This window comes from Labrus mixtus, chromosome 3 (assembly GCF_963584025.1).
Source record: "Labrus mixtus chromosome 3, fLabMix1.1, whole genome shotgun sequence".
NCBI classification, from domain to species: Eukaryota; Metazoa; Chordata; class Actinopteri; order Labriformes; family Labridae; genus Labrus; species Labrus mixtus.
Genome location: NC_083614.1, coordinates 2,107,610 through 2,127,500, shown reverse-complemented (window position 1 = coordinate 2,127,500; position 19,891 = coordinate 2,107,610). Strand labels below are relative to the sequence as shown.

Below are 19,891 nucleotides of genomic sequence, written 5' to 3'. Positions count from 1 at the left end.
GCATCGTCCAAAATGACCAAACAGTTGAATCAAAACCTCTTGAATATTTAAGTAGATTTTATAAGAGGGACCTCAAAAAGTTCAAATGGTTTATCACACTGAAGATTATGCAGTAGTATTCAAAAGGGGCTTCCCTAACTGTCGTAACTTATTTTACATTTAGAATTCAACCTTTTTTGGGTACTTTTATAAAAATGCGGACATTTTAAACCCTCTTTCATTACCATTGCTGAATACAGTGTGACGGACATGCTGAATAGGACACAGTGTGTCAGTGGTCGGGTAGTTCATCCAATAGTTGTCAGCATTTTTATTTTTACATTTTTCAATTATATTTCCCAATGGTCCAGATTTAAATGTCATATTAAAGATGGAAACACGTACTTCTTTTCTGAGGTAGGCTGAAAGGTTTTTTAAAAGTCTTGTTTGAACAACCAGGATTTGAAAACCATGAACTATACAAAAAAAAACATAATTACGGACTTCTTGCAGGGAAGCTGTGTGTTCCTGTGGAAATGGTAAAGCATGGAGTGGAAGGCCTGATGTTTCTGATGACGGAGAGCTCCAAACATATGGTGACCCACACACTCTGACACTTCTTTATGCATGTGTAGTGGTTTATTAAGACTGTTCATTTAGACTGCTTTCAATTGTTGACAACTCTGAATTCAAGATTCTAAACTTAGTGGGGCCTGACTGATAAGGGATTTTTGGGGCCGGTATCGATATTGGGGAGATTCTGTTGGCCGATATCTTTGTAAGTTCCTGGTTCAATCTGTAGAGAAACATGAATATAGATACCCACATTACTAATACTAGGAGTGCAACAATAGAGTCATCCCACAGTTGAATATGTACCTTTCTTATGTTTCTTCATAATTCATAACAAGTGTTATATCGGGGAGCTTTACAAAAGAGCATATGTGCTAAGATGCAGGAAGGATTTCTCCTTTGTATTCCTCTTGTTCCTGTTGTCCACACTTCCTCTCTACTGAGGTGGAGGTCGGAGCAGGTTGTGTATGAATGAGGACGGTGGTGGTTGAGAGGACGACAGGGTCTGATGGTGGAGGCTGGGGGTCAGGTGGTGGTTGAGAGGACGATTAAACTAAATGAAAGTTTGGGGAACAGACAGTATTATTGATGATTGATTGATGCTTATAACTATCTGATCTACGTATATATTCCATTTTGCTGATGAATACATCTTTGTTACATTCCTTTAGAGACTTTATATAATGGGGCAGACATAGATGTGCACGGGGCATTATTACCAGTTTCTGTGTACTCTATGTCATTCCACTATGACCACAGATTAAACTGTATTTTGTTGTTCTACACAAAAGCATGAAGGAGTCAACAGTTTCAAAAATAATTCTTCCGTGTGCATGTGTTTGTTTCCAGATCTCTGAAGTGGATTTCCTGGACTCTGTGTTGGTTTTGGGGTTTGGTGAGGAGCTGAACCAGTTGCTTGTACAGGTAAAGTTTCATTAGGTTTTGTATCTGAGATGTCTGAGCATTACTGCACTGTTGTTGATCATGGGTTTTTTTTTTGTTGCAGCTCTACCTGCAGCACCGCAGCCAGATCCGCAGCGTCCTGAGTCAGCTACCCACCAATGTGCCGGCATATCACAACCTGGAATGGAGACTGGATGTACAGGTGTGAATGTGAGATAGTTTAACAACTGGGGATTCAATGGGATCATTTAGTAGGTGTAAGAATGTGTGTGTTATATTCCATGTGCAGTCTGTGTTTCTAAGAGCTCTGTCCTGGGCTGCCCCCCTGCACCCTGTGGAGGTGGTGGGAGACAGGAGGATGATGGCAAAGCTCTCATCCCTGATGGAGAACGTTTCCCACCCTCTGCAGGGTCCTGTATCAGCACTGGGCGCCCTACGCTCTGCTCCAATCAGGCTCAAGCACTAATCACTGGCCGGCCAATCACCTGCAGCACAGCACAGAGACAGAAAGACAAAGAACACCAAGATTAACAAAACATTTAAATACACTTGTGACTCAGTCATAACATGGTCACTGGTATAAATTATGAGAAGAAGGAAGACGGGGCACACTATAAACACAAACATTGTCACTAAATGTTTCGACATGGGGAGGGATGTATGTATAAATGCAAATAGAATCCACTCATCCCAGCTTCACGCTTTGCACTGTCAGTCCCTGAGTGAAGTCTGTGAGCCGATGTTAGAACTCAAAAAAAGTCAAATCCGGGAACAGTCACTACCAGTTCGTTGGTTGGGTAGTGGCGTTGTTTATGTTGAGCTGACGCTCACTTTTGCTACTTTTTACTCTTAACTTCTTTATGAACATTATGCTTAGTACTCTTGGGTTTGTACTGCTGATACATAACTTTACACATTAACCCAAGCTCAGTCACCATGGCTACAGACTCCTCTTTGTCCTGCGTGCACTACCCAGACACTCCTCATCTAAAACACTAAACCAGTCGGGGATTTCAAGTTGTGAGAGCACGTTCATCAGACAATCTCTCACTTTGTTGGACATAAGTGAAAGGAAGTTCACAGACATGGGCTGTGCGTATAAAACACATTCATCATTAACTTTATTATCCTCACTTTGTCTTCTTCCCGACTCCTTCCTGTCAGTTGGCGAGTCGTTCAGTCCATCACCAGGTTGTTCCCAAACTGACGATGCGTCTGCTCCTAACAAGAGGCTGTGACAACAGCAGCAGAGTTCTCCAGACAGACCCGAGCACCCTCCTGCACCTCATCGCCACACTGGAGATCGCTTTGGCTGCCATGAAAACCAGTCATGCTCGTCGCATATTACGCAACATCAAATAACCCAAAGGCATTACAGTGTCCCTTTGCAACACATCACATTGTGCCACAATGCCTTTATACCTGAGCAGAATAATGAGCAGTGCAGTGTTTTATTTCATTTGCTTTTTGTCCTAGATGTTAAACTAGGTTTTTGCCAATCTGACTGCCAAATGTTCATCACTTTTATAACCCTTAAATTATGATTCCGACCAAATTGTATTGATGATTGTATATACATATTCTACAGTGCTACTGATATAAAAGTGTTTGGCATAGACGAAACAGCATTCATGTGGTTTGTAGTAAATAGGCAGGAAGACAGAGTGCGCACTCACACTAGGCAAAGTTTACCCGTACTGTGCTTAAGCATGATTGTCCTCCCCATCCCCCCTCTGGCCTGCACTCACACTGCTCCAGGACTAACCGGGCCTGAGCACGGTTACCTCTTGAACATAACGTCGTAATAAAACACATGCACAACGTTACGTGATCATGAAGCGTGCTCAGTTTAAAAGACAGGCGGACTCTAAAATAAAAATGATAAAATAAAAGGGACGTGCTGTCGAGTCTGCGTCCACACATCGAAGAACAACACAGAGAAGATGAGAGCTACTTTACTGACTCTGGCTTATACTGAGTCATGTTAGTCAGATACAGAACACTGTGATTTCTCCATAATGAAGACTGACCACGTTTACCAGCCTGCTTGTGCGTGAAGTGTACCGTTTCGAAGCAGACCTCTTCCAAGCATGCCAGGGCCGAGACTGAAGCACTCACACTGGTCAATGAAGTGACGATTTTAGGGGTGAAGCGTGATTAGACACAGTACAGATTGACTATTGTGAGTGCGCCCCTAAACCCTGCTGTGCCTGAGCAGTCAGAGATGTTGGGTGGTGCGGTGCGGATTGCTTTGTGTGAGTTCTCCCTGAAAGCAGTAAAGTATATAACAAAATATATATTTGTATGCAGTGTGCACCACAGTTTGATACAACTGACAAGGGTATCGGGCAATTTGGAAAACAGACAGTCAATGCCTTTTTCATGAGCATGTTAATGTTAAACAGCAACACATCAGATGGATACTGGAGGGTTGTTGCTCATTTTCAGGGACCTACAGTACACACAGAGGTCAATCTTACATAATGAGTGATGGGAAGTCATCCCTGTATTTGAGAGGTCAAGAAGCAACTAAACAACAACTTGGTTTTCATTAAATGCAATAGACCAGATAGCAATAAAATCACATAGTTTAGATGAATAGGAATACGTTAATGGAAAGTATACTTCATCATGCAGTATAGTTTGTTAGAACTTTCAGAGCTAGTTGTTATTGGGGTTGAATTTTTAACTATTGGCATTTTTTTTTTTAAATTACACAAAACCATCCAGCCAGCGTATATGTTAAACTTGACCTCATGAATCTTTGCAAGATCCAGGTTTATTATATCTTAGCCAATAATAGCTGTGGAAATCCAACAACTACAACCAGGATAGTAGAAGAGCCTATTGCTGTATGTTTAATATTGGTAGTTTAAAAACTTCCCAAATGACATAACACAGAAGAAATAAGAGCAACAATAACATCCTACACTCCTTGTAATGGTTAGCCTCCTCTGTATCTTGTAATGTTTATGAACTTTTTTGCCAGCATTGTCTTGTTTTGTTACTTAGCCAAAATAAGCTGTACGTTTTCTGTATTTGACACTTTCTGCTTCACCTTTTTTTTTAACTTACTTTTTTAAAGGGGACATATAATGAAAAATCCACTTGTACATTGTTTCTGAACATATATTTGGGTAACCTGAGTGTCTACTGACCCACAACATGTGAAATAAATCCATCCAGTCCTTTGTTTGTGGTCTGCATAAGTCTTACAACACAGAAAAATGCTCCGTTTCAAATGTGCTCTCCTTGTGATGTCACAGTGGGATTCTGGTAAAAAAAAAAATCCCATCCCCTCCCCTGGTATCTCCACCCATGGACTCCACCCCCAGCCTAGAACAAAAACTTTAACTCAGGTCCTCCATTTTTATTCGGGGGTCATTGCATTTAAAGAGACACACACACCAAAACGGAGCATTCTGAGAGAGCTGGTTTATACAGGGTCACAAACCTCCTCTGGTGCTTGATTCATGTTATATTTTGACCAAAGCACAGCACAGATGTTTCATTTAGACCACAGGGGACTGTTTGAAAAGGTGGAGAAGGAGGATGATATGTCCTTTTTAGACATCCAAACAAATTGCTCTTGGTATTACCTTAATGACATTTAAGTTTTAAATACAAGCAAGAATAAAGAATGCACCAAAACCAGCCATCCATGATCTTTTTGATCCTTTCCCTCAGAATGACCAGAGGGCGTGTCAAGTGCCAAACTTGTTCAGTTGTTAAACTAATCAGTGGGGTTACTTGTGGAATATTCTGATAATCTGCAATGAGTGCACAGGTTGAAGAAGTAAGTTTATTAGAATACCATGGGTTTAATGTTTTCAGACTGTGAAGGGGATTTCAACATTTATTACAAGGATTTCATCAAAAGTTTATCGCTATAGATGCCTTTTAGTGACACCTGAGTGGGCCCCATGTCAGTAGTCCAATTTGCCTTTTTTCTGGGTGGAGTCGTCTCTCAACTGGGAGGTCAGGGGTTGGATCCTCAGCTCCTGCAGCTATTCTTTGATAAGTCCTTGGGCAAGAAACGTAACCCCAAGATGCTTCTGCTGCCTTCTGGGTGGTGTGTGAATGTGTGTAAACGGATTAGTTAATATTGTTGGACAATTGACATAGCTTACCAGCCTCTGCCATCAGTGTGTGAATGGGTAGATGTGACCTGCAGTTTAAAATCGTTTTAACATTTAAATTTAAGCTTTTTTTCCTCAGACTTGTGCCTGTTGAAAGTTCCTTTAGTGTATTCACACTGAAGAATCAGTACCACCGCCTCTGGGACTCTCCAGGACATAAAATCTTCTTTTATCGGGTGTTTGGGGCGGCACTAAATCAAAAGTTATTCATATGATGTAACTTAAGACTTAAAAGTTGTCTGTGTATCTTTCCTATTGCGCTGTTGAATTCTTTATTAGGCTCTTCCCCAAAGCCTATCTTGTGGTTAATTTTTGCCAGTTTCGTATCTTGTATATGTAATTCATGAAAGTAAAGTAAACATTAACCAAAAGTGAAGCTGCAAATCTCGTAAATTAAACTTGTATCAGACTTAATCTGTAGTATTTGCTCCGTTGTAATGTTGTCATTCCGCCTGGTAAGAATATGAGGATATATCTATACATTATTTGTGCAGTAGAAACTGAATACAGTTATGTTAGTAATAGCTATGATTTACTTCCCATGAATATTGGTATCTGATCTGAGCTGTGTATGTTATACACTTACATTCACTTAATGATAAAGGCTAATAAAAATACAAGTCTTGTTAGAGCCGAAATGTGTATTTTTTATTAGTTGCTCTTTGATTTCTTCCTTGGACCTTGGTAAACTGGGATTTCGTATAACGAGTGTAATTCCGGCCCTGAACACTAGGTGGAGTCTTGGTTTGTGATGGGAATAAAAACATGACTCGTGATTGGCACCTGGTGGGAATGGAGGCAAACAGTTTTTAAATGTGTCGGCAGATCGAGTGGCTCTCTTTGTAGTCATGTATATTTCGTTAGTATTGGATTGAATGTAATTCACCTGAGTTATTGGAATTAGTAACAATTTACACCTCAGTGGTGACTGCTTTGGACAATATTGGGTTTACTAAAACAGTCACTACAAGTTTTATTGACGTTTTAAATCTTTATATCCACAAAGTTAAAGTGCTTCCTAATAAGCAATAATGTATAATAGATAATAATATAATGTAGATATTATTTGAAACATATTACCTATTATTATAAAGAATATCCTAGGACCCATGGTATCAGATTATATTACAGCTTCTAACTATAAATACAAATGTTTGAATATTATGATTTAGTTTTGTGGCCCTTAACTTAACATTTACAGACGTTATACTGGCTTAGCTATGTAATTTAATATTGCACACACAACCATTGTGATATTTATATAAAATGACATCCTCTATATCTACACCCATTTATTTCCTTATAGCCTACATTTATATAAAAACATTTTTTTTTACTATTTGGGACTTCCGGAGTGTCTGAAAGTATATTCCTTAAACCAAATAATTCAAACATGGAATAAGAAGGTAATTTATTCAAACTCTTTTGAAAAGGGTTAAATTATATGTAAATGAATGACATACTGTAAGATTGCTGGAAAAGTTAGTATTGTTCAAAATGAATAACAGATCACGTTGATTAAGTTCTGCTTCTATACCAAAGTGTTTATTAAGACCTAACCGAAAATCAGTCAGAAACAGTCACATGTAGCCTACACTTTGAATAAACAGATGTTCAACATACATTTACTAAAGGAACATCTATCTTTATCTTCTTGGCTTTGTTTGAAATATATATAAAGAAAATAGAGTTTAAGGGTTATTATGTATAGCCTATTTGAAATGGCAATTTTTTAATTTTGTTAGGAAATATATATTTGTAGGGAAGAGTAAATACTGTGTTCCGCGTTTGGTTTTACCATCAAGAGATTTTTTTTGCCATTGATACTCAGTAAACACTTGGTTACGTTTTTGGAATGATGGTGCATTCATGTAATGTCAGACAGATCGGAAAAAAGAGTTTCCGTGTTGTAAAATGCACATGAACACCTGCTCAAGTCGGAACAACAACTCGGAAACTCAGAAAAGACTGCTGCATTCATGTGCCGATCGGGTGGTCCAAGTTTGCGAGTTGGGAAGTCGTTCTTCCGACTTCTGTGTATTCACGTGATTTCAGTACTGAAAGTCGGAATATTGTAACAAAATCACAAAAATCAGCATTGTTTCTACGAAGAAGATCTGTGAAATGTTACTGTTACGAGCAAAAAGTTGATGCAACACGTGAATTAATAAAAAAGTATGTTAACATTAACAAACATATTTAATTTAATGTGATGACGATTCTGACGTCAAGTCGGGAAGCCACCTTTTCCGAGTTGTTTCGACTTGAGCAGGCGTTCATGTGCATTTACAACTCGGAGACTCGTCCGACGCCACATGAATGCAACAGTAGATCTGATCGCGTCAGGCATCACCTGACCGTCTCAGCTCTACACAGGAAGTGGATTTTCAAATTCAACATGGCTGCTGTCTGAAAATTAAGGAGGAGCTGTCTTTAGCAATGAAATAATCAGGGATTTTAAAAGTACAATAGAGTATACTAAGTACAGTGTCGTGTAGCCGCTGGTCCAACATGGCGCAATGTGTTCAGTCCGTGCAGGAGTTCGTTCAGGACTCGTTCGTCCCGATGGTTGCCGTCTTATGTAGTGAAGAAGCGGAGAGAGTGACTCGCAAGAACAACCTGAATTTCGCTGAGCTTCTAAGGCCTTTCTGCAGACTAACGTCCGAAGGTAAGACACGCAACATTGAACCCACAAAGGTCCAACATGACTGACAGGATCTAATATGTCCTACAGTGAGCTGAGTTATGGTGCTAGCGTTTCTAACCTGTAATGGGTTGAAGTTGACGTTAGCATTGCGCTAATAGCCGCCTAGCTGACTGGATTGTGACAGGAGGACAGATGTTGTTCATACTTAACATCTGAGAATGACAGTGACAGTTTTGATAGCTTTACTCAGACATAACGTCCGTACAGCCAGTTAACATGTGTGCTAAGGTTTTGTCATCAGACCGCAAAAGAGTGAGCAGAAGAAGGAAACTAAACCTATTAACGTTAGCCAATTAACTTGTTTCCGTCAACACATGAAGGCTTGAGATCAGGGCAATATTCGACCTGTGTCTAAAACTTCATAGTCAAAACGAACAGTTTACTTTGGTTTGCACAGAACTATGAGCATGTTGTTATTAGATCAATGTAGCCAGCTGAGAAGCAGTGAAGTTCTTTCTATTAGACTGTCAGGGCTTCACATCACATTTCATTTGAAGAATCCTCATGGCAAACACTTTGTGTGGCTTCATTGTACATAATAAATAAAATTCATATTGCAGTCCAGGACTACCACATGCATGTATGTAATTGATAAAGGGGGCAGAAGGGCAGATTGTGTTCATAAACTTTAAACAATACGATTGTTTAAGTCTATAAAAACAATCTGTAATGCTGAGCCTTCTGAATGGTGAAAACACATTCAAACACTTACATCTATCAACAGAAGAATCCCAATTGTTTTCCAATTACACAGCAAACATGAACAGAAAATGACATGCCAGGGGGAAAAAAAAGATAATCAACAGAGGGGTGTGCTTATGTACAACCTATTGTTGTCTGTTTATCAAATCTGTTGCTTTAGGGCTGTTTTCTGACCTAGGACCAGCGGAAACTCAGACTGCTCTATAGACTCGTACACATTGTGTGCTGTCTCTTCAGTCGCTCTGATGTTCTCCTATCTCAAGTTGCTGCTATACTTCCTTCCACAGAGCACTTTGTTGGCTGCAACTGTGGGATTTGTAGTTTTTATGGGAATTTGTAGTCTCAAATGAAAAAGATAAGTCTCAGTAAAAAGTCTTGACCCAAATATGAACTACTGCACAATTAACTCAACTCAGAAATGCCCAAGTGCCAGGAACATGTTTATGTTGTAGACCAGTAACTGTGGCACCGAGCTCCCAAAACTGCTGTGGGTTATGATCTTGAATTTTGAAAAGTCTATGGGATTCATTCCATGCTTGACTGGCTCATCTCAAATGGAATCATAGCGAGATCAAAAAGTGTCAATTGGCATGCCATCTCTGATTTTTGTTAAGACATGATGCTAATGCTGCATTCATGTGGTGTCGGACACATCAGAAAAACAAGTTTCTGTGTTTTAAAATGCAACTTATAAAGACCTGCTCAAGTCGGAATAACACCTCGGAAACTCGGAAAATAATTAGGTGCCTGACTTGACGTCAGAATCGTTATCACCTGGGGGGCATAATATGTTTTGTTATTGTTAAAATACTTTTTTTATTAATTCACGTATTGCACATCAACAGTTACATTCCACTAAGTGGTTAGGGATCACAAACTGACATCAAACAACTCAAAGGAACCGTAACAAAGGTCAATGTGTGATGTCATAAGGTCAATGTGTGATGTCATAAGGTCAATGTGTGATGTCATAAGGTCAATGTGTGATGTCATAAGGTGGATATTACTTTGGACTCGTCAGCTGAGCTGTCTGAGAGTTTGTTAAAGTGAAATGAGACATTCAAAGATGCAGCAGTGTCCTTCTTTTACATCACTGAGACTACAGGGAGACACTGAGGACCCCTATCTACGGAGAGCCGTAAGGGACAAAATAGCAGACATTTATTGCAATAAAGAAATTCATGCAATTTCAGACCTGAATTAATTGTGATAAATATTTAATGCTGACTTAATACAGAATATTGAAAGGACAAAGTAAGCGGTAGCATATATGAAAGAATTAACCAGAATTTACATAGCAGTCACTTCTATCAACAAATCAATACGAAAGTAGATACTTTTTTTTGCCATCACTGACAATGTGGTCATTTTGCCTTAACAAGCAAGTACAAACATTAACATTTTACAGAAATATATATTTATTTAGGTATCAACATAGTGATGACGGGCAGCTGTGGCTCAGTTAGTAGAGTTGGTCACCTCACATCCTGAAGGTCGAGGTTCGATCCCAAGCTCCTCTAATGTCTGATGTGTCCTTGGGCAAGACACTTAACCCCAAGTTGCTCCCACTGCTTTATTGGTGCCGTGTGTATGAATGGAATTAGCTACTTCTGATGGTTTCTTTACACAGCAGCCTCTACCAGCAGTGTGTGAATGTTTAGGTGTGACCTGCGGTGTAAGAGCACTTTGAGTTGTCAGAAGACTAGAAAATGGCTATACAAGCTGATGGCCATTTACCAGGTCCATGACCGGTTGTGCAGCAGTCATATACCATGATCTGCTATGTCAAGAAAGGGAAATAAACTCAAACATGTCATAATACAATTGTATGTGCTTTGTACGAAAGCAAAACTTGCAAGCTGTTTTTTACTAAGGAAAAGGAAAATTCAGTTTGATGTGATGTTATGCCCCCTTTCACCAGAGGACATAGCAACTGAACTGTTTGGTCCCAGTCACAGATTATTTCAACTGGATGATAGGAGCAGGGGTTCAGTTACGTGAGGTAGCTTTTGTAATGTGAAATCTATCCTTCAAGTGGCCAAACTTGCAGTGCACATGAGGTAAAGGGTTGTGTAAGAGTCACCTGTACTGTCTGAGAAGTCATTTAGCTTCATTTTTAAACATTTACTATCAAAGTGTTGTTGTTGCTCCTTAAAGGACGAATATGCGATTTTACAGTCAAGTAAAATAACTGTGAGTCATGACTGTCTACAATGAGTGTGACACCTGAGTCCCGCTGTCTGTGATGTTGTCCGAGCCCTATCTACAGCGTGTTTACATGGACGGGAAGGCCAGCTGGCTCATCCCCTTGCGTAGAAAAGTTGTTAAATTGAGGGACTAGAGAAAAAAAATCAATCAATCAATCAATCAATCTTTATTTGTATAGCGTCAACTCAAAACAAGTGTTATCTCGAGAGCACAATAACTTCAGTCTTCTCTGAGTTAAGTAGCAAGAAATTTCTGGTCATCCAGGTCCTAACGTCCTTAAGGCATGTTTCTAGCTGACATAACTGACTGGTGCCATCGGGCTTCATTGATACATAAAGCTGAGTATCATCTGCATAACAATGAAACTGTATGGAGTGTTTCCTCATAATATTTCCCAGAGGAAGCATATATAATGAGAATTGGTCCAAGCACTGAACCTTGTGGCACTCCATGGCTAACTTTGGTGTGCATAGAGGACATGTACTGAGATTGATCTGATTAATAGGATTCAAACCAACTTAAAGCAGTCCCTGTAATTCCAAGTAAATGTTCTAGTCTGTGCAACAGGATTTAATGGTCAATGGTGTCAAAAGCAGCACTAAGAACCAACAAGACGAGCACAGACAGAAGTCCCCTGTCTGAAACTAGAAGTAGATCGTTTGTAACTCTAACTAGTGCAGTCTCAGTGCTATGGTGGACTCTAAATCCTGACTGAAACTCCTCAAATAAACTGTCGTCATGGAGAAAGTCACACAGCTGTTTAGCTACCACCTTCTCCAGGATCTTCGAGATAAAAGGAAGGTTGGATATAGGCCTATAGTTAGCTAGAGTTCCTGAAACTAGAGTAGGCTTTTTAAGTAGAGGTTTGATTACCGCTACTTTAAATAACTGTGGTACTGAAGCTACAGACCTATTACATATCAGTGGGTGGTAGAGGCCCCTGCGACATTCATATGCCGCTGACGAAGCAGTGGGAGCATTTCGGGGTTAAGTGTCTTGCCCAAGGACACATCGGACATGTTGTTGCAGGAGCCCGGGATCGAACCCCCAACCCTCTAGTTGAGAGATGATTGACTCTACCACTGAGCCACAGCTGCCCACGAACAACGTCCGATCATAGAATTCTTCATTTCAGTACAATGCTTGTCCTTCCTATTTGTGCTGTTAATTGTCTCATCAGTGCTCTTGATACTCAAAAGTGATGATTTTTAACACAACAGATTGTTGATAATATTCCTTCTTTTATGACAAACAACTTAGATTCAGTTAGACTGTAAACAGGTTGTGGTCACAGGGAGGCTAACAGTTCCAAAATATGTCTTTGGTACAAGTCTCAACACAACTGTTGTGTATTTACTTTTGTGATGGTTTATACTGACATTCTGACTGCAATCATATACCTAAAGTTGTTTTCTGTCTTCTTCTCTAGGTCACATCCGGGACCCCAACAACCAGATGCAGGTTGTGAAAAACCTGCGCATTTGTGTCAACAATGTGGCAACGAGTCCAAACACAGCATCATCTGCTCTCAGCCCCGCACAGCGACGGATGCTCAATGAAGTGGTGTTATCTTGCCAGCCACAAGAGGGTGCTGTGTCCAATGTGATAACAGCAGGAGACTATAACCTCAACTTTAGTGGTAAGGTCGATATGCATTTGTAGACTTCCATTCATCCATCCATTCATGGATATATGGATAGATATAGAAATGTATTTATTGTTATACAGATATATAGATACATATGCAGTCAAGATGTTGAAGCTCCAATATCCAAAATCCAAAGAGCTAAGGACATTAAGGCAGCACTCACACTGCTCCAGGACTAACAGGGCCTGAGCACAGTTACCTTTTGTACATATCGCGAGCGCATCGTTTTATCTCACTTAAGTTCTGAAACAAACAGTCAAATGGATCCTCTACAATTTACATATCGCGCAAAAAGAGGTGTTGAGGATGCAACGGCTGCATTTCTTAACCAAGTTTATAAACACTTGGAAACACCATCATCTTATGTGCGTATACTGTTTGCTGATTTCTCATCTGCCTTTAACACTGTCCAGATACAACTATTGGCTGTGAAGCTGTGTAGTATGGGAGTTAACCACACCCTCATTATGTAAATTCATAACTTCCTTTCTGAAAGGCAGCAGTTTGTTACCATCCATGGGAAAAACTCTTCAGTAATTAGCACTCACAATGGGGTACCACAAGGGTGTGTCCTCTCACCTTTGTTGTTTACTTTGTACACCAATGACTGTACAAGTCATCATGACAACTGTAAATTAATTAAGTATGCAGATGATGTTGCTCTGATAGGTCTTTTAAATGACGATGAGACCAATTACAGAGCTGAGCTAGAGAACTTTTACAACTGGTGCTCTGATAACTCATTGATTTTAAATACAAAGAAAACCAAAGAAATTATTATTGATTTTAGAAGACAGTCATCTCTCTCCCCTGTAAATATGAAGGACACAGAAATTGAAATTGTACCAGAGTATAAGTATCTTGGCACAATAATTGACAACAAACTGACATGGAACACCAACACAAAAGCAAGATATGCAAAGGCTCAACAGCGCCTCTATTTTTTGAGGGAACTAAGAAATTTTAATGTTGACAGCACTATGCTGAAATTATTTTACAAGACTTTTATTGAAAGTGTGCTGACCTTTTGTATTCAGTGTTGGGGAGGAGCACTGTCCTTACAAAATAAGAACAAACTGGACAAAGTTGTTAAACTAGGCAGCAAGATAACTGGGAAGCAAATGTACAGCATTTCTTTCCTGACAGACACACTGAATTTAGCCATCAAGATTACAGCTGACCCTCTGCACCCCCTTTGGTCAGAGTATGAACTCTTGAATTCAGGGCACAGGTACAGAATGCCCAGGATGAGGACTAAAAGAGACATTACATCCTTTGTACCGCGCAGAATTCAGCTGCTTAATAAGAACTGATTATACAGTACGAACTCGGCACTCTGCACTTTATTTAACTTGCTGAAATCCCTCATTGAATCATGTGATGCTTTAGTGTGTTTTTATGTGTTCTTATGTGCTGTCCTGTAAATTTTTGTTTGTATTGTGTTTTTTAGCTCTCTGTGCAAGGCAAATTCCCCTAGAGGCAATAAAGGTTTAATTCATTACATAACGTCCTAATACAACACATGAATGGCACATGAATTATGTAATTATGAAGCCTGCTTAGTTTACAAGACAGGCGGACTCAAAAATAAAAGGGATGCACTGTCAGCATCCGCACTTCGGAGAACAACACAGAGAACATGAGCGCTACTTTACTGACTTTGTGTCTTATTCTGAGTCATGTTAGTCAGATACAGACAGAACACTGTGTGATTTCTCCATAATGAAGTCCATGTTGTATACCCGTGCTGGCCCTCGTGCATTAACTTTACTGTCCTGAAGCTCACCTCTTCCAAGCCAGTCGGGGCCGAGGAAGTGTACAGATCGGAGCACTCAGGGCGCGGTCACACTGGCAATTGTGCTGGAAATTTCTGTTAACAATGCAAAAGAAAGGATCATGAGTCAATCAGTCTTTGTTTAGTTTAATTCTTTTTGCAAGTAGAAGGAACAAAGCTTCAGAGTGTCAATACAGTCTGAAGGAAAGCTCGAAGTAATCACAATATGCTTGGGTTTATATACACATGCTTCACAGAAAAACCTTCATGACTATATAAGGATTGCAGATACAGGCGCAATCAAATATCAAATACATTTTGTCATACATTTCAACACGTCGCACAACATTAATGTCAAGGAAACTTCAAGTCTGAGTATCTTTGATATTTAGCTATTTGTGAGAAACCTTCATCCTCGGGTAAAGATAAAACAAGAATATTACGTATTAACTTATTGTAGCATTTCTCAAGCGAGCTGTAAGTAAAATGTGTCCTTGACAGTAAACAGAATTTTTCTATTACACAATCCATACCGTGCCTTACACAAGCACGATTGGCTGCGGCATTCCCCCCGCAGTCACACTGCACCAGGACTAACTGTGCCTAAGCACGGTAACCTCTTGTACATAACATTGTAATACAGCACATGCATTATGGCTTTACGTGATCAAGAAGCGTGCTCAGTTTACAAACAGGCGGACTCGAGAGAAAAAAAAAAGCGATGCGCAGTCGAGTCCGCGTCTGCGCATCGGAGAACAATACAGAGAACATGACAGCTACTTTGTGGCTTATATTGTGTCATGTTAGTCAGATACAGACATGAAACTCTGGATTTCTCCATAATGAATGATGTCAGCGTTGTGTACCTACGTGCTTGTGCTTGTGCATGAAGTGTACCGTGCCGAAGCACACCTCTCTGAAGTGTACCGTGCCGGATCACGACACGGAGCGGTCACACTGACCAAACTAACTGGACTTTAGGATTGAAGCGTGTTCGAGCACGGTACGGATTGCCTAGTGTGAGTGCGTTTTAAAAGATAGGACATGAACCAGGATCTGTGACCTTTGAAGTGAGCACTTTGTGAAAGATGGTCCATAGTCCATCTCTAAAGTCTGACACTTTCATGAACAAGGAAAGTCTTTGAAAAAAAAGAGGCTTTTCCTTAAAGTCTTTTTAAAATTTGCTATTATTTTAAATTGTGACTTCAGACATGTATCTTCTAATTGGGTCTTTAAACAATTAAGCTTATAAATAATGATACAATAAAATGTTGTTGATAGTTTACAATACAATAATCTTCAATCATTTTAAATGACAATCAAATATCCACTAGATATTGTGTGATTCAGAACCATAAATCCAATGACCAAAAGGTACTCTGTCACAGATCAGTGTCAGGCTTTATTTGACTGAAACATGAGGGGACTGAATATTAAGTAAAGAGACAACAGGGTACCCCGTGCACAGCCTAAACACGTTCCCAAGTACGCACAGTTGCAGGAACATACTACCAACCTGAGGAAGCTACAGGCGAAACGCGTTGTTCGCTCATTAGAAATACAGTAAATATTTTCAGTATGCCACAAAGTTTTGATTGACTTTTCATTAAGTAAGTAGTATTAAGATGTGATGGTGCTTTCAGAGAAAATGTCAGTTTTGTTATGCGTGATTCATGTCTGACAAAGTTTTGAGTTTTGAACACAATCTGAACCAGATTTAAAATAATATGAAAAAGATTTTGTTCCACATGATAAATGAGTGCATGTCAGTAAGCGTTTGAGTGCGTGCCAAAAATATATATATATATTTTTTTTATGCCTTTATTAGCGGTAGGAAAGTGGATCGATTTAAGAATTGGGGAGAGAGAGAGAGTGGAAAACGACATGGGAAAGGAGCCCCAGGTTGGACTTGAACCAGGGTCACCTGCTTGATCCTAACTTTTCTCCTCCTCTGCTAGTCATGGCTCAAACTTAATTTTAACAGCACTACAAATCAAAATTCATCTCCACGAATCTTCAAAATTGATCACATCCTCAGTTTTCTTCACTATAGGCTACACATTGCTACATTTCTGTAATTTAAATAATGATAATACAAGCAGTATCTGAATTCCCTTTTTATTTAGAAAGTGCTTTGAAAAATCTGAGTTCAACTGAGTGTTTTTCGAGAAGCTGCATCATTTCAACAACAGTATTTGTTAGCCCCCCATCAGGTACATCCACTTTACCAATAATATCATACATACCCATACTGTTCATTTAGCAGATAGGTGTATACTGGTTGCTGCTGCACAGCATGCTGTGTAGTCAAAAGAAACACCAAAGGAGGCGCGTGTGGTTAGGAGCTACAGTGTCTCACAAAAGTGAGTACACCTTACATTTCTGCAAATATTGTATTATATCTTTTCATGGGACAACGCTGAAGAAATTACACTTTGATACAATGTAAAGTAGTCAGTGTACAGCTTGTATAACAGTGTACATTTACTGTCCCCTCAAAATAACTCAACACACAGCCATTAAGGTCTAAACCACTGGCAACAAAAGTGAGTACACCCTAAGTGAAAATGTCCAAATTGGGCCCAATTAGCCATTTTCCCTCCCCGGTGTCATGTGACTTGTTAGTGTTACAAGGTCTCGGGTGTGAATGGGGAGCAGGTTTGTTAAATTTGGTATTATCACACTCTCACTCTCATACTGGTCACTGGAAGTTCAACATGGCACCTCATGGCAAAGTTGTACTCTGAGGATCTGAAAAAAAGAATTGTTGCTGTACATAAAGATGGCTTAGACTATAAGAAGATTGCCAACACCCTGAAACTGAGCTGCAGCACGGTGGCCAAGACCATACAGCGGTTTAACAGGACAACAGGTCTCGCCATGGTCAACCAAAGAAGTTGAGTGCACGTGCTCAGCGTCATATCCAGAGGTTGTCTTTGGAAAATAGACGTATGAGTGCTGCCAGCATTGCTGCAGAGGTTGAAGGGGTGGGGGGTCAGCCTGTCAGTGCTCAGACCATATGCTGCATACTGCATCAAATTGGTCTGCATGGCTGTCGTCCCAGAAGGAAGTCTCTTCTAAAGATGATGCACAAGAAAGCTCGCAAACAGTTTGCTGAAGACAAGCAGACTAAGGACATGGACTACTGGAACCATCTCCTGTTGTCTGATGAGACCAAGATAAACTTATTTGGTTGAGATGGTGTCAAGCGTGTGTGGCGGCAACCAGGTGAGGAGTACAAAGAGAACAAACACACCTCCAAGACGACCACTGCCTTGCTAAAGAAGCCAAGGGTAAAGGTGATGGACTGGCCAAGCATGTCTCAAGACCTAAACCCTATTGAGCATCTGTGGGGCGTCCTCAAACGGAAGGTGGAGGAGCGCAAGGTCTCTAACATCCACCAGCTCCGTGATGTCGCCATGGAGGAGTGGAAGAGGATTCCAGTGGCAACCTGTGAAGCTCTGGTGAACTCCATGCCCAAGAGGGTTAAGGCAGTGCTGGAAAATAATGGTGGCCACACAAAATAATGACACTTTGGGCCCAATTTGGACATTTTCACTTAGGGGTGTACTCACTTTTGTTGCCAGTGGTTTAGACCTTAATGGCTGTGTGTTGAGTTATTTTGAGGGGACAGTAAATGTACACTGTTATACAAGCTGTACACTGACTACTTTGTAGCAAATTGTCATTTCTTCATTGTTGTCCCGTGAAAAAATATAATAAAGTATTTGCAGAAATGTGAGGGGTGTACTCACTTTTGTGAGATACTGTATGTCTTCAAACACAGCTCAGACTGCAACTTAGTGTGCTTGTCTAAGTTTGCAGCGACGGACAACAGCAGACTGTTACGTTACTGACAGGAACATTTCTCATTGTTGTCACCTGTAACTAGACGGTTATCAGTATCGGGTCCGATATTAAAGTAATTAACGTATCGGATATCAGACTGATGGTGCCGATCCACGTCACAGATCAAGAAGGATGGTAGTGCACTTTAAACATTCTCACTTCGCTCAGTCGCGCCTCGAAGACATTCAGACTGAACTGTAAGAAGTGTCCACAAATTGTCTCCATGACAACGTTCAGACGAGATGTAACAAGATCAACAGTATAATTCTTACTCTTCAGTAAGGGTTTACTTCATCTTTGTGTAGCCTCACACATACTACCAACAACAACAATAACAATATTAGTTGTGATATAAAACTTGTATTTTATATAAGTTTATAGAAACTTATAAAACATTTGTATGGACACATGTGTATGGTAAGTGGATCGGTGCCTCTCCAGCTGATACCTGCATGTTAAATACAGACTGGGTGAGAGGAAACGGAGAAATGTCATGTTTGAAACAAAGTAACCATACACAATGAAATATCAACACTTCACAACATGTTTCTGCGTGATGCCCTCAGAAACGCTGGGTATAGATATATGGGTATAGATATATTTCCAGAGACTGAATTGATCTCCTATATGTTCAGGGAATGATCTGCAGGTCACATGCCCTACAGTAAATGTGTGGAGTGAGCTGATCGGATCACGTTTCTACTGTGACCTATTTGGAGTTATTTTCTACAAACTATAAACACTGCCATTTTATCTATTCATTACTTCAACTTAATTACCTTTTGTGTTTTTTTTCCACTTGCATGGATAAATCTTAGGTAAGAGCGTTCTTGAACTCGACCCAGTAACACAACCATGACCAGTCTCTCTAAGGGAAACAGTCCTATAGTCCTTTTTGTTCTTTAAAGGTATAATATGTCACATTCTAAACATAAGTCATAAATCAGAAATACCCTATGGCAAATGATCTTGGAGTAATGACTTCCTACAAAGAGAGTCCTACAATATTTGGCGCATGAAGAGGGGAGTGCTGAGGGAGAGAGGAGGTACCACCAACTACAAGTTTTGTTTTGGTCTTAGAGGCTGGTGCGACATCTACTAGACATCTCCTCTTAGTTGCATGTTATACCTTTAAATAGGTCAAATATCAAAATCAGAGATCAAAAAGAATGAAGTATACAGAGAGACTAGTTATGGGTGTCTGTTGTTGTTCCTTCCTTTCTTGCCTTACTGTGCCTTAATGTCCTGTAGTGCAATCTTACTTGCCTCTTATCAATAGTTTGTCGTAGTCAGTCTGTCAGGAAATACTCTGAATGTTACCTAGAACATTAGACTAGAATAAAAGGTACTGGCTTTGCACTACATTAAGATATTACTTTTTGTTCTGTTTTTTCATACTGCACAGTGTT

General features: G+C 39.9%; 2 protein-coding genes across 3 annotated transcripts in view; both read left to right on the top strand.

The window, feature by feature from the left end:
- commd2 (COMM domain containing 2) overlaps positions 1-5,109 on the top strand; it is a 7,330-nt gene extending 2,221 nt beyond the window's left edge. For both annotated transcript variants that reach the window (XM_061028323.1, XM_061028331.1), the window contains exons 3-7: positions 493-575; positions 1,402-1,476; positions 1,559-1,657; positions 2,620-4,654; positions 4,883-5,109. In XM_061028323.1, the coding sequence (XP_060884306.1) occupies positions 493-575; positions 1,402-1,476; positions 1,559-1,657; positions 2,620-2,817 (455 nt within the window). In that variant the 3' untranslated portion in view covers positions 2,818-4,654; positions 4,883-5,109. The remainder of the gene's footprint in view (positions 1-492; positions 576-1,401; positions 1,477-1,558; positions 1,658-2,619; positions 4,655-4,882) is intronic.
- Positions 5,110-7,969: 2,860 nt separating this feature from the next.
- Positions 7,970-19,891, top strand: part of trappc8 (trafficking protein particle complex subunit 8) — a 49,382-nt gene continuing 37,460 nt past the window's right edge. Inside the window, exons 1-2 of the mRNA XM_061028342.1 lie at positions 7,970-8,262; positions 12,641-12,850. Coding sequence (XP_060884325.1) covers positions 8,106-8,262; positions 12,641-12,850 — 367 coding nt within the window. The 5' untranslated portion in view covers positions 7,970-8,105. The remainder of the gene's footprint in view (positions 8,263-12,640; positions 12,851-19,891) is intronic.